Genomic DNA, 14,966 nt, shown 5'->3' with positions numbered 1-14,966 from the left:
GCTTGAATACTTTATTGCCTTTCAACTACAGCTAAGCGATATCACGTGAAGCAGTGCGGTAATCACTGTATCAATAAGCAACTGATGAACGTGCCCCCACTGTTTTTTGAGGATGAATATGAGTGGGTGTGTGTCAGATATGGAGAGGTGTTTAGGACAGTATGTTGTCCACAGATGTCTGTTCAGTGCCAGGCTGTTTTTAGCTTCTGCCCTCCGGTTGCGACTGAAATGTTGTTGCTCCTTTTCATAACCCTGTAACTCTGTATAACAGAGTCCTATATTTGTATATGATATTTATACAACAGAAGGATGTTAATAGGCTGAAATATGTGAGAATATCACCCCCCCCAATGTCTTGGTTTGCTTTAATGTCAGTATTTGAATTGCTGTGGCTCTTTTATTAATTAATTTATGGGGAAATATAATAGATCAATAATAGATCTAAAGATTGTACACAACATTTCAGAAGCTGTGGTGGGTAAGGTTTTTTACATTTTAAATTTAAATTGTAGTCTTTTATGCTCACCAAGGCTGCATTTTGTATAGTAAAAACTGTAATGTTCTGAAATATTGCTACAAATTTAAGAAACTGTTTTATTTTAATATAATTTAAAATGTATTTCTGTGATAGCAAGGCTAAATTTTCCGCAGCCATTATTCGTAATCCTTCGGAAATCATTCTAATATGCTGATTTGGAACATTTCTTATTATCATCAATGTTGAAAGCAGCTGTGCTGCTTAATATTTTTGTAAAAAAAATTCAAGATACTTTGATGAAGAGAATTTTCAAACGAACAGCATTGATTAGAAATGGAAATCTTTTATAAAATTATGTCTTTTCTGTCACTTTTAATTAAATGAATCCATCCTTGCTGAACAAAAGTATTTATTTCTTAATTTAAAAAATCTTTCCGACCCCAGCATTTTGAATGATATTGTAAATGAGCTCAAAATCACAAAAAATGCTTGTTTTCTACTCATTTAAAATCTCTTGCTGTGTCTCTCTGTAGGCCTTGCCCCCCACTATGGTGATTGTGGGTATCTACTGTGGGGTGATAGCAGGTATGTTTGTGCTGCTGAAGGCCGTGAATTATCGCCTGCACACCGCGCTGGATGAAGGGGAGGTGGTGGAGCTGCGGGCCAAAGGGAGTGAGGGGCGGATACAGGGGGTGGAGCACCAACGCGAGGGCACCGGCACCCGGCAAGAACACTCAAACGGGCCTGGGTAAGAATCATTTCTGGTTTACTCAAAAAGTTGAGAGTGGCTGCACAGTTAATGAATTTGAGCTTTTATTAACGAGTCTGATTTAGCTTAAGAAGTTTCTGATTTGGCTTTTGAATCATTTCAGGTTTTGAATCATCTCAATAAATGTTGTCCCTGTTGAACAAAAGAGCATATGCTGGTTAGGTATGTTTTGAATCATGGCAGCTGGTTTAAGATGGTCCGTAGTTGGCCCTAAGCTGGTCCTAAGCTCCAGCTCATGACCAACTAAGGACCAGCATAAACCAGCTGCCATGCTTCAAAACATACCTAACCAGCATATGCTGGTTTTTCCAATAGGGGTGAATCGTCTCATGGTTTAAATCTTCTTAGGAAAGGTTCAGTTTAGGAAAAGTATTGAATCATCTCAAGAAATGTCACATTTTGAATCTTTTTTTGGGAAGGATTTGGAATCTCCACAGGGAGGTTCTGATTCCACTCAGAAAGGGTCTAATTCAGCTCAGCAAAGTTTTGATTAAGGGACAACACTGTTGCTCAGCGGTAGGGATGTTTCTGAGAGCTAATCTGCTGTCATGCTGAATCCATTCATCACCCACTGAGAGAGAGAAAAAGGGAGGAGGGGAAGGAGTGAGTGAATCAGGAGAACTGATATAGAGCCTTATAAACCAACACACACAAAGCTGATGCTCTTGTTCGTTAGCTCAGAGGAGTTGGAAACAGTCTGCAAACTTTCAGAGGTGAAATAAGTGCTAGGTTGCACATTTTCTACTAGAGCAAGCGTTGCTGAGCGAGACACATTAAACACAGTTACTCAACCTCAAAGTTTTTTACAGGCATCAACAACTTTTTGTGCATTAGAAAAGAACATGCTTTTTTTCTTGAGTTTCTATTTATATGTAAAAGAGAAATTGAGAACCTCTTATAAATACATGTGGAGGGACATTCCTGGTTTGTCCAGGTCTGTATGTACAATAATTGAGAAAATATATGATATTTTTGCTTGAGGCCCCTGTTTTTAATTCTTCCAAAGACCCTCATGTATATCCTGAATGAAAAAAAAGAAACTAAACTGCCTCTAGGGCAACCAAATGTAATTGCAAAAATAGCGAAAAGGCGGACGTTGGTAGGTGAGCTCTAGCCGTGGGATTACCATTCACCACTACATTTTATCCTCTGGGGGGGCCAACAAAATAAACCTCCTAAAATATTATTATAATCTCCCAAAAAGTGAAGGAAGGGAGGGTGATCTCTGCCTAATGGGTGGCAGACATTAGATAGAGAGACGCTAGAAATGATCTCCTCTCTGCTGGCGCCTGAGCTGCTGTGCAAGTTTGATCATAAATGACATTGTTAACTCTCTCAAACCCTCGGGGCTGTTCCTCTGTTACTGTGTTGCTAGGTAACTAACCTTTTGTGTGTGTGTGTGTGTGTGTGTGTGTGTACAGGGATCCAGGTGGTGGAATAGAGATGTCTGATTTTGCACGGGAGGAGACGCCACCGGTCGACTGCAGTTCACGGAACTCTTACGTGGGAATGGACTCCAGCCATCAGGTGTGTCTGTCTGTGTTCACATTTGTTCGCATGCATGTTAGAGAATGTATGGAAGCTTGTTTCCACCACAGAATAAAAATTTTTAAAAGATAATTGTGACTTTTTATTGCACAATTCTGACTTTTTTCTTAAAATTCTGAGATCTATACTCACAGTTGCGAGTTAAAAAAGTCAGAATTGTGGGATATAAACTCACAATTATGAGAAATGAAGTTGCAGTCACTTTTTTATTTTTTTTATTCATTAAAAATTACATAGGAGTGGGATCCAGAAGGGGCTTTGCTTTTTTGTCTGCATTGCTTTTATTTATTTATTTTAACTTTGAAGCACTTTTTAACCCGATTGGGTTTGTAAAAGAGTAAGAAATTCATTACCACTGCACACTGGCAGTACCACCACAGTCAAGGATGTTTTAGAAGGCCTTAACACTTTTACTGTCGGATGAGGACTACAAATGTTGCCATAAATTCTAATGTAAACATAATACTCTTTGCTTGAAAATTAGATAAAGATGAGACTGAAATAACTGCTTAATAAATAAACGCCTTACAAAATTCAATTTTATATTCTAGAACATCAAACATTGCCATGGAGAACATGTTTATTGAAACATAATACATTTAATATCATTTTAATATATATATTATAAATGTTTATAATATTAAAATATTTATTATTTCAAATTCCCAGTTATTTACTTATCTGCATATACTGCACTAATTTGTGGTAAAATATTAGTTTTTGCTAAATGAAGTTGTTCTGGTTCAGAGTCTGTGTCTGTTTGAGGGCAATCCTTCAGTCAGAATCTTTCCCTGCTGTATAATTGGTGAAAGCTCAGGGGTGTTATGTTCTGGCTTATAGTACTGCTTGTCCTACAATATCTGTGTGTGTGTGTTTGGTCAGAAACTGTTGGTTGAATCATGAAGTCATAGAGTAGAAACCCAGAAGTCTAATTGTTTATGTTGTGATTAAATGACTGTGATGAGTTTTTGTGCATGTCTGCTAAATTAGTAACAGTGATGGGAAGTTACAGACATCATGATCTCATGTAAATGACTCACCAGAGCTTGTTTCATCTTTCTCTCAATCCCTACAGATGACATCCCACGGAGGCTCAGTCACAACCAAACGTGAGACGCTTCTTTTTTTAAAACCTCTGACAGTATTAGTATCTAGTAACAAAGGAATAGTGTACCCAAAATTTAAAAAATTGTCTTTATTTACTCACCCTCATTTAAACCTGTGTGACTTTCTTTGTTTTGTGGAACACAAAAGACTCATTTGTCAATACTCATCTCGTCTCGATCAATTTTATTGATCCAAACCCATGAAAACCTGGTGCAACCTGCTTCCCCATTGCCTAATATTAGTCACACCCCTCCAAAATGACAGGAAGACCACATGACAGCAGCAGGAACGTTACAAGGGTTCAATAGAAGTTGTATGACTTTTTTTGAGTTGTTAAAAACTCAGAGGACAGTAGTGTGAACCAGGTTTACCATAGCTATAAATAGAAGTGTTTAGAATCAGAGAGAAGAGTTTTTCTGCAGACAGCAGCGATATGTCAGAAGATCTGCAGTACTGCGTGCGCAAGCCAGGTCAGGGATGTGTTTGAATAAAGTTGCAAAGGTGAGAGGGAAGGAGGAAGAGTGGAGAGAGAGAGAGAGAGAGAGAGAGGGTGGATACGTTAAGTTAATGAATAAGTTATAAAACTCGACCTTCTCTGTCTCTCTCTCTCTGACTGTTTGCAGGGGCAGGTGTTGGAAAGGCTGCCGATGACGTCAGTTTGAGTTTGGCTCAGAGTTGCAGTCAGGACCAAGGTGTGAATCTTAATTAACATCAGCTTCAGTATAGTATAGTGCAATGCAAATTAGTCTCTAGAAACTTCATTATTGATCTCACTTTAAGAAATAGTTAAAGAATTCTGTCATTGTTTACTCATCCTCATGTCATTCAAAATCTGTATGAAGTTGTTTTTTCCATGAAACATCCAGGATATATACTGATATATATCAAAACTGTGCTTATAAATGGATAGACTTCAAAGATATCACCATCAGAAATCAGTTTGATAATGATAATATGCATTTTATTTTATTTTTCAAAACTGGCTCACAAGGTGCTTTGGTGGTTCGGGAAAGTTTCTCAGAGTCACACATGCAATGAAACATGTTTGTGTACTCAGCAGAAGCGGGATTTGTTTGGTTTAGGCTATTATTCTTATTGACTGCGGTTTTATTCAACTGTAAAGTGTTTAGCAAAAGTTAAAAAATTGTAATGTATAACTGAAACTTCTCTCTGACCTGAAAAAGGTTGTCTTTGTCTCTCGAAACCAAAAGTATGTGATCAGTACAACAGCTTTTTGTGAATAATGATATGACACAAAAAGGTGACGTCAGCACTGCACACTGGGCTCAGATTTTCCAAAGCACATAAGCAAAAGACCGTATGGACAGTGTGGTTTTTGGATAGTGTGCAGAATGGAGTAATAATTGTGTTTTGGCAGATGACTGTATCATTTCTTAACACTGCATCAGCGCTCAGGAAACTGTTTATTAGGGATGTAGATATTTACATTTTGACTTGACCCTGATTTCTTTAAGCGTTTAAACATTTTCTTGCATTTAAAAATGCTAAATGGAGGGTCTCAGGCCTTGTTTTTCAATTTTGAATTGGACTACAACGCTGACTCACCATTGATTTAATGATTGAAAAGTGACTATTTGGCTATTGATTAACTTTGTCATATAGGCCCGCACTACCTAACAGTACATAAGCATCACAGCAGCAAAAATCTGTTCAAGGTGGGTTGTATATGTAGCGTGTGTATAGATACACTAAATATAATAAACTTTTGTTATCCCAGACGTTGCCAAACTGCAATATTTAACATATATGTAACAACTGCAAAGTGAGCAAGTCATTGCATTTTGATAACATAACATGCACTGATAAATTGTTTGCAGTAAGACCAAGATTGTCCTTTAAAAATAGGGTAAATTTTGAGTGTTTCACAATTTTGTGTAATTTTTACACACTCTGTTATATTTCTCTTTCCCTCTAGATTTGATGTCGGACCCAAAGATGTTCTGCCTTGTCTCCAATGACTCTTTTGCCTCCATGCAGCCTTCAACCTCATTGGCTCAGGACCTTTATGGCTCCAACCCCCACCCTTTCAGTCAGTCCCTGTCTTCTTGTGACACAGAAATTACTGCCCATCTTTCCACCCACTCGCAGTCGTTCCGCAAAGAGTCATCTCGACCTCGCGGATTGCCTCGCACCTCAAGTTCTGCAGGATCTGCTTTTCCTGATCCTTCTCTGCCCGAGTTCAGCCTGTACCCTCCACCCCGCCGGGGAGGACTGGATCCTGTCTGTGAAATGGAGGCCTCCAGGTCACAGAGGGCGACGGAGAGCTCTGAGCAGCCAGACTCCGGAACTCCCAGCACTTCAGTAACCGAATTCCACAGATATCATCCGAAGGAGCGCCGCAGGATATCACGGTCTGTCTCCCGAGAGGCAGGGGAAGGAGAGTGTGCTGGGGAAGGGGGATCTGGGCTGTACCAGTCAGAGGGTGTTCAGGGGGGGCGGGAAAGAACAGGTGGACGCAGTGCTGACAGTTTGCGGAGTTTAAGCACACGCAGCAGCGGCTCCACCGAGAGCTACTGCAGTGGGACAGACCGGGATACCAACAGCACCCTGAGCAGCCTGCACAGTGAGCAGACCAGCTCCACGCACGTAGAAAGCCTGCTGTCGCTGTCTGGGGATGAGAAGGTGAATGCGGGACACACTGACCCGCGTAACTCTAATGTGGCCTCGGGGGAGGCTAATAAAAACCCCCATGCCAACGAACTTGCCACCAAATTGTCCACCGGTGATGCTCCCAAACCTGCAAACTCAGAGGGCCAACAGGGGGAGGGGACTGTGGAGATGTTGTCAAGGACTAGCGTAGATGTCTCTACTGGTCTTTCCCACCAGCACCAGGAGGCGGAACCAGACAAAGTGCGTTCCAAAACAGCCAATCTTGTTCACCGGGCTGCCTCCTCATCTGCCGCCAGCCGGAGTGGTCGGCGACGAAGTGGTAAGCAGCGCGCAAGCAGTTTTGACGCCAGCAGGCACCGGGAATACATTTGTGGACGTGGCATGGCAAAGCCTCGCTCGGCAGTGTTCATGAAAGGAGAGGAAGACTCCAGTGATCAGAGCGAACTTAGTTGTGCCTCCAGCCTACACTCCACCCACCAGCTCAGCACAGACTCCTCATCCAGCACACCCCACTCCTGCCCCTCTCCTGAGGATCGACGTGGCCCCTCGCTATTGGCCAAAATGCACGGTGTGCAAACCCATAGTCAGAGAGATAAGGAAAAGGAACGAGAAAAAGACAAGGAGAAGGGAAAGCGCAGAGCTTCGCGCCGTACTCCGAGTACAGGCAGCGCCAAAACTCATGCCCGGGTCTTGAGCCTGGACAGCAGCACTACTGCTTGCCTTAATGACCCCCATCATTTGGGGGCACCAGCAAGTTCTAGGCCCCTTACCACCTCCAAGTCGGACCTGGAGGCAAAAGAGGGGGAGGTGTTGGATGCGGCCTCCCTGCTGGGAAGAGCCTCTCAGCTTGAGTCAGTGACCCGTTCCAGAAACAGCCTGCCCTGCCCCATCTCCCTCAGTCACACACAAGACGCAACGACAGGATCACGGGGTGAGCACACAGTCATGCAAGATTGCGCTTATTTACAAAGATCCTTAGAAGAATAGTCGATCTAAACATGAATATTCTGTCATCATTTGCTCACCGTCTTAGTGTTCCAAGTCTTTATGACTTTCTTCCATGACCTGCAAAATGAGATGTTTATCAGGTTGTCCACGCTGCTCTTTTCCATATTATGGAAATTAATGCTGACATGGGGCTGTCGAGGTCCAAAAATGATAAAAATCAATATAAAATACCCAAGCCATATGAGCCATAAGCTTTGTGTCAGGAACGCAATGTAACAGAAGTAGAGACTGATCTTTTCTTTCTTATTATGACATCCGAGTGAAACGGATTATTGAAAAAGAAAAAAAAAAACAGTTGTTGTTTGGGTGGAGGACGATCTGAATGTGAGCTTGCAGTTGATTGTAAGAAAAGGGCAGAGTTTAAGGAGACTGAATGATTAGAGAATTTGAGCATGTGTCACCAGAGAAAGTCTGTCGTTTTACTGAAAAATCAAATTATGACATTTTGAATAAAAATTATAAGGTAAAAAAAAAAACATTAAATTTCGTGCCAACTTTAAAGGGTTAGATCACCCCAAAATGAAATTCTGTCATTAATTACTCCCCCTCATGTCGTTCCAAACCCATACGATCCTCGTTTATCTTCGGAAGACAATTTAAGATATTTTTGATGAAATCCAAGGTTTTTTTTATCCCCCATAGAAAGCAATGAAATGACCAGATTCAGGGTCCAAAAAAGTAGTAAAAACATCGTTAAAATAGTCAACGTGACTGCAGTGGTTCAACCTTAATGTTATGAAGCGACGAGAATACTTTTTGTGCGCAAAAACAAAACAAAAATAATGGCATTATTCAATAAATTCGTCTCTCCCCTGGCATTCTCCTACGCTGTTTATGTTCAGCGCTTCTAGGTTCTACGTCAGACTGGCGGTATTGGCCGATGCCTGTTCATGTGAGCAGCATGACGCATGCGTGTGATGCTGATGCAGGAACCAGCTTTCTGACGTAGAACCCGGAAGCGCTGAATGTAGGGCTGTGCCAATAAACTATATCATATCGAATCGTGATAAAATATATGTTGATAACGATGAGCTCTAGGCATTTTTACTCTATGGATTAATATAAGAGCCAATCATACAGCAGAAATATGCGACAAAAGCCAATCAGCGTGCAGCTTTTAACGTTCACGTCAAAGAACAAAGTCGATTTCCTACGGCACTTTGCAAAGCAAACTCGACACAAGGACGACAAAAATGAGTGGAAGCAGCGACGAAAGTGAAACTAACCTCGAGTTATTATCCAAAAATGATGAAATTGTCGACAAAAAAGGTAGCACGAATTCAGTTATATGGAAGTGGTTTGGTTATTTGAAAAGCGATATGTCGTCGGACGGTGAAAAACAAGACTGGCAACACGAACCAACCTATTGCATCCCACACATACCCTGCATCTCAATCTGCTCCCTAGCTTCCTAGGTTGTGAATCAATATATCATGTAAATGAATATGGCCGATTCCCTGATCAGTGCCCTGACTACTGAACTAGGGAGCTGATTGAGACACACCCATAGACTTTACTTGGGCAGGCCGCCCAGGTATATTAACGGCCGCCCAAGTATATTTGGAGACACATTTATACTTTTATTATTTTTATCCTCTCATACTTTTGTATCCGCCTAAGATAATGAAACCATCCGGAATCGATTAAATAGTGAAAAATCTCCCCTCGCCCTACGTGTTTCGTACCTGCTCGTTATGTGTGCGTCAGAATCGTTTACTCCCGCTGACATTCCCACGTGCGCTGCAGAGATGCGGTGGATATTTCACAAAGAGCGCTGCATCTTGCAAAGTCACAAGGGGGCGCTGTTGCGCGTTCTACAAGCTCACGCGACAGCGCTTCAGACTGCTTCAAAGTGATTCTCGATCAATGAAAAGCGCGGATTTATGCCAAGCGATTGCTAATGAACTCAAATTGATGAATTATTACAATGTCTACTTTATGGCCTTTATATAAAATGTTTTAGACGGTTGTAAGAATCTGAAGGATCAGCCAGCAATTGTGTAGACATTTCAAAATAAGAGTACCGGTGTATTTCGGGCTTGTTTACAATTAAAAGTCACACGCTTAGTTAGTAAGTTGTATTTATTTTTAAGGCCAAATGTGTAATCTGTTTTTGTTAATAAACTATACTTTAAAATGTAATTAATCAACCCTCAAATTTTTGTGGCTTCAGTCATGCTTGGGCTACTCTTTTAAAGCTTGCAGCATTAACAGTTTATATATCGAAATATATATCGTTATCGATCAATAGCCCTAGCCCTAGCTGAATGTGACAGGGGAGAGACAAATTGTCTTTACTACTTTTCTGGACCTTGAATGAAGGTAATTTCGTTGCTTTCTATGGGGGATAAATAAAACCTTTTGGGTTTCATCAAAAATATCTTAATTTGTCTTCCAAAGATGAACTAAGGTCTTACGAGTTTGGAATGACATGAGGGTGAGTACCTAATGACAGAAATTTCATTTTTGGGTGAACTATCCCTTTGAGTAATTATTCACTTTCAAATCTAATTTATGTTTGCATATTAAAAAAAAGCATGACAAGACGTGGCATGGCAGGTTTGACATCAATAATGTAGAGGGTCAGTAGTGTTTTAAATGATCGTGATGTTCAAAATTTGAAAATGCACATTTTTAACTCAAATAAATGAAATTTTCAGTAAACAATGACATAAATTTTTGTTTGTTCCTCACTCAAAGCTATTTGTCTTGAAATCTCCTGGTCACCGTTCACTTTCAATGTATGGCAAAGAACAGCGTGAACATTCTGCCTAACATTTCCTTTTGTGTTGTTTGATGCAAAGAAAATCATACAAGTTTGGAATGAAATGAGGGTGAGTAAAGGTTGAATTTTCATTTTCGGGCGAACTGTCTTAAGTAGTGATTCTGAGATCAGTCTGAAGCACTAAACATCGGAAGTCTGCGGCAGGTTAGAGCTCTGATGGATGTTTTTCAGCAGAATGTAGCCAATCTGATAAAAGCTTTGCCCAGAAGGTAGTAGATGCTAATGCAGTGTGTTTTGCCAGTGCAGCTGTGACCCACAAACCCCTGCAGAATTTCTGATGTGTTACTCTGACAGCCTGTTGAATCTATATCTGGGAGATCTGCAGGGTTTATTCTCTCCTCTAGTCCACAGTGACCATTCAGTCTTTGTGCACCATTTGCACTGCAGAGAGCGAATTTCTGTATGAGTGCTGATTGGATGTTGATTCAGTAATCCATTACGGCCCCTATTTACACCTTTATCTACTGCTGACCACTACTGCTTCAAAACATTTAATTTCAGATGTAAACAGGGAATCTTTCTCCATCCTACACGTTTTTGTGTTTGGAAGCACAAAAGTGTAATATATAGAGGAGTGTGTGATGTTTAGATGTCTGTGTTGTGTATATGATATCTTTTCTCCTATGTTTGCTCTAGTGCTTAGAGGGTTTGAAATTTTAGCTGTGTGTTTCTGAAGTGCGTTGTTTATTTGTAACAGCAACTGGATCATATTCGATGAAACATTGTCTGATGTTGTTCTTGCACATGCTTCTGTTGTCTTACAAATTAGCTGGTCTGAACAGAGAAAAAGTATTGTTCTAGAGAAAACCATTCTGCCTTTGTTTACAGCCCTTCGGGTGTGTGAGATTTAGACTGTTTAGACTGTTTTACTGTAGTAATAAAGTTTTACTTTCAGTGATGAATCATCAGATAAGGTCAAAGTTCATTTGCAGTGGGAGTGCTGCAGTTAAAGTCCATGTTTAAAACTGCTTGCAAAGAGCATTTATAATGTTACAAAGGCAATGCGATTAACCACCTGGATGCGGAAAGATGACAAAGCAGTTTTAGCTATGTGTTTATCACTGGTGGTTTGGTTGCAAACAAATCATTACCATTAATTTTAATTCTATTTAATCACAATATGTTGTATGCAGGTTCCTAAATATGTTTCTTCCATTATTGCCTTATTTGACTGCATGCTCTGCAAAACTTTGGCAAGGTTTTTGATGACATGATAATTATGATAATGATGTATGACAAAAATATTAAGTATAAAAAATAATATTTTAAAATATGTAACAAAAATATGTTATTAGTGTTGTCAATCGATTAAAAAAATTAATCAAATTTTTCTGTAATTAATTAATCGCACCTAACATTAAAGTCTTTAATATATTTTTATATTGTAATAATTTCACATTTAATCTTCAAATCAATGTAGAAATAACATCGAGGCAGTATATATTGGTAACACTTCACAATAAGTTTGGTTAACGTATATAGTTGATGTATTAACTAACATATACTAACAATAAGCAGTACATTTGTTACAGTATTTATGAATCTTTGTTAATGTTAGTCATTGTTAATGTTAGTTCACAGTGCATTAACTAATGTTAACAAATACAACTTTTTATTTTAATGTATTAGTAAATGTTGAAATTAACATTAAGATTAATAAATGCTGTAGAAGTGTTTTTCATTCTTTATTAATGTTAACTAAATTTGTTAACTAATGAAACCTTATTGTAAAGTGTTACCTATATTTTAAATATTTGAATAAAGTTATCAAACACTTCAGTCTTCACTGCATAAATTATAAATTAAATATAGATTAGTCCTTATTAAAGCTACAAAAGTTATTCAGCCAAGAGCAGTGAGTGATTTTCTCTTTGTCTTTTGTTCTTTGATTAACATTAATAACAGGCATCACAGAAGCAGGTTTATTAGGCTGCTGTCACTTTAAGATCTGACGCACATTACATGGATCTGATGTCCTCACAACTCTTTACGGACATTTAAAGGTCCCGTTTTTCATGTTTTTTTGAAGCTTTGATTGTGTTTATAGTGTGCAATATAACATGTGTTCATGTTTCGCGTGTAAAAAAACACAGTATTTTCCACATAATTTACTTATCTGTATACCGCTGTTTCCACTGTCATAAAAACGGGCTGATGACTTCCTTGTTCTATGAAGTCCCTCCTTCAGAAATACGTAACGAGTTCTGATTGTGCCAGCGGTTCCTGTGTTGTGATTCGACAGCAGCTTAGCGAACCTTGCCCGGAAAGGTCACGCCTCTTACCATAACATGGAGATGCATGTGCTCAGTGTTATTGTAAACATAGTTTTACATGTGGATTATAATTTTCGGGAACCGAGTTAAACATAAATTGTATCCATTGATCTCTAAGTACAGTGTCCCTGGGAAGGCCAAACAAAGGTGATTGGACTGCGGGATGAAAATAACAGCGTTTCGACGACATGGCGACAAACACACTCTACAAACGCAACTCTTGCTCTTCTCCGTGGGAGCGCAACAAGACCACGCCCCCTTTTTTTGTGTATTCCTGTGGGCGGAGGTTAGTCAAAAAACTGTTTTAGTGACGTCATTAAAGAAGGAAGTAGAGGGATGTAGTCCAAACTGGCCGTTCGATGTAGGCGACTTCTGTTAAATAAAATATCTCGCTTGGCATTGAACTTTGAGCTTTAAAATTTTACAGATTTTATTTATACTCTAACAACAACATTACACACTAACTAAAGTTTGAAACATGGGATCACGAAGAACGGGACCTTTAAGTCTTTTATTTAACTCATTTAAAACTCTGCTTATGAGAATACTTGACCAAGCAGGCATTTTGGCATACTTTTGTGCTTTTGTCCGTTTAAAGGATTAGTTCACTTCATTACTTCACTGTCACACAGACAGGAGATTCACAGACAGTGCACGCCAGTTCTGATTTAAGTAATTTTTTGAGTCTTATCGTGCTTGAATAGTTTAATAGCACTTGAATGAATGATGGCGTGATCATATAATGTAATGCTAGCTAAAGGATCATAGGGAAAAAATGGATGCTGCGTTAAATGCGTTAATTTTTTTTTAACACGTTAAACTTTTAAAAAATTGCATGCGTTGATTTTGACAGCACTAATATATATACTCCTTTATATAGACTACTTGAGCCTTATTCAAAAACAAAATGATTTTTAAACTCAATTTGCTCTGCACTTTGCATTAAATATGGTATGGGTACGCTTTGCGCTTTTTGTTTTTATTTATTTTTATTTTTTGATTTGAAAATGTGTGTTTGATTCCTGTGTCTACACTTGTCTTGCAAGAGTGCAGCTTGTGCTTATATGCAGCATTGCATGCTGCTAGTTCAATGAAAGCTTATTTTTGGTGGCTCCCCTATTGATGCACTCCCTCCTGCCTTTCTCTTCTTACGGCAGCCCCAGGGAACGACGACACAGTCACGTTTCGCCGAGAGCGTAGTACGTTTCGACGGCAAGCAGTGCGTAGACGGCACAACGCAGGAAGTAACTCCACACCCCCTGCCTCTCTCATCGGATCCCCGCTCAGGTACGACTCAGCCGGGGAGTGATCAGCCAGTTTTGGCTCAACAACAGCTTTGGCTCACCTGTTCTGATGTCCACGTCATTATTCTCCTTCCTCATTTACTTACACAACTTTAACTATCATTTCCACACTTCTCTGCTTGAAATTTAATACTGAGTTTGCTTGCTATCCTCTTCTTACTACTTTACGGGCTTTTAACCCATCCTCAGAGTACCAAAGTGCTGGTACCAGAAGCCAACGTTCTTGCATGTTGCCTTTTCCATACAATTCATGTCTTATTTTTGTTCTTGCATGAGTGATGTTTATTTTTTCCCAGTGTCTGTTTTTTGGCCTTTTTGGGTTTATTTTATCCTGTTCTGATAAATCACTTTACTTGGTGTCTAACTTCATCCCCACTCACACACATACACATGTTGCTACTGGAGCCTCTTCTACTGTATCCTGGAGAGTTACGGTCACTGTGTCCTTCTCTCACATGCTAAATCTGTCTATAACCCCCAGACACAGCCATCCTTGCCATCATAGATGGCTTCAGATGGAGAGAGAGTGTTTGAGTGCTTTGTCTCATCATCAGGCCTAGGGCATGTCTGTCTCTCTTGAAGGATCATGATGCTTTCAGTTAACTAACTCAGTTTCTCCAGTCAAGTTCTCTGAAACCACTCACAGGCTTCGTACAGACAGGCAGCAAAAATCCAATTTACTTGGCATAACTGACTTAACTTTGTTCAGTTATTTTTAGGCCAAAGAGCAAAGACAATGTGGGGTTTTTACAAACCTAATCCAAACTACCATTCAAAAGTTAAGGGTCAGTAAGATTTTTTTTTTTTTAAGAAATTCATACTTTTATTCACCAAAGAAGCATTAAAAGAATAGTTCACCCCAAAATTAAAATTCTGTCATCATTTATTCACCCTCAAGTTGTTTCAAACCTTAAGAGTTTCTTTCTTCTGTTGAAAATAAAAGAAGAATGGCTGTAACCAAACAGTTAATGGGACCCCATTGACTTCCATAGTATTTTTTACCCATGTTCTTCTAAATATCTTGGGCCCTATTTTAACGATCCAAGCGCATGGTCTGAAGCGC

General features: G+C 39.5%; 1 protein-coding gene across 1 annotated transcript in view; it reads left to right on the top strand.

Annotated features, from left to right (window-relative positions):
• Window positions 1-14,966, top strand: part of pcnx1 (pecanex 1) — a 49,196-nt gene that overhangs the window by 2,138 nt on the left and 32,092 nt on the right. The window contains 6 exon segments of the mRNA XM_048205638.1: window positions 1,012-1,226; window positions 2,669-2,774; window positions 3,871-3,904; window positions 4,526-4,594; window positions 5,839-7,464; window positions 13,757-13,886. Coding sequence (XP_048061595.1) covers window positions 1,012-1,226; window positions 2,669-2,774; window positions 3,871-3,904; window positions 4,526-4,594; window positions 5,839-7,464; window positions 13,757-13,886 — 2,180 coding nt within the window.

Source organism: Megalobrama amblycephala, linkage group LG10 (genome assembly GCF_018812025.1).
Source record: "Megalobrama amblycephala isolate DHTTF-2021 linkage group LG10, ASM1881202v1, whole genome shotgun sequence".
Taxonomy (NCBI): domain Eukaryota; kingdom Metazoa; phylum Chordata; class Actinopteri; order Cypriniformes; family Xenocyprididae; genus Megalobrama; species Megalobrama amblycephala.
Note: the sequence above shows the minus strand (reverse complement) of the source record. Positions and strands in the feature narration are given on the sequence as shown.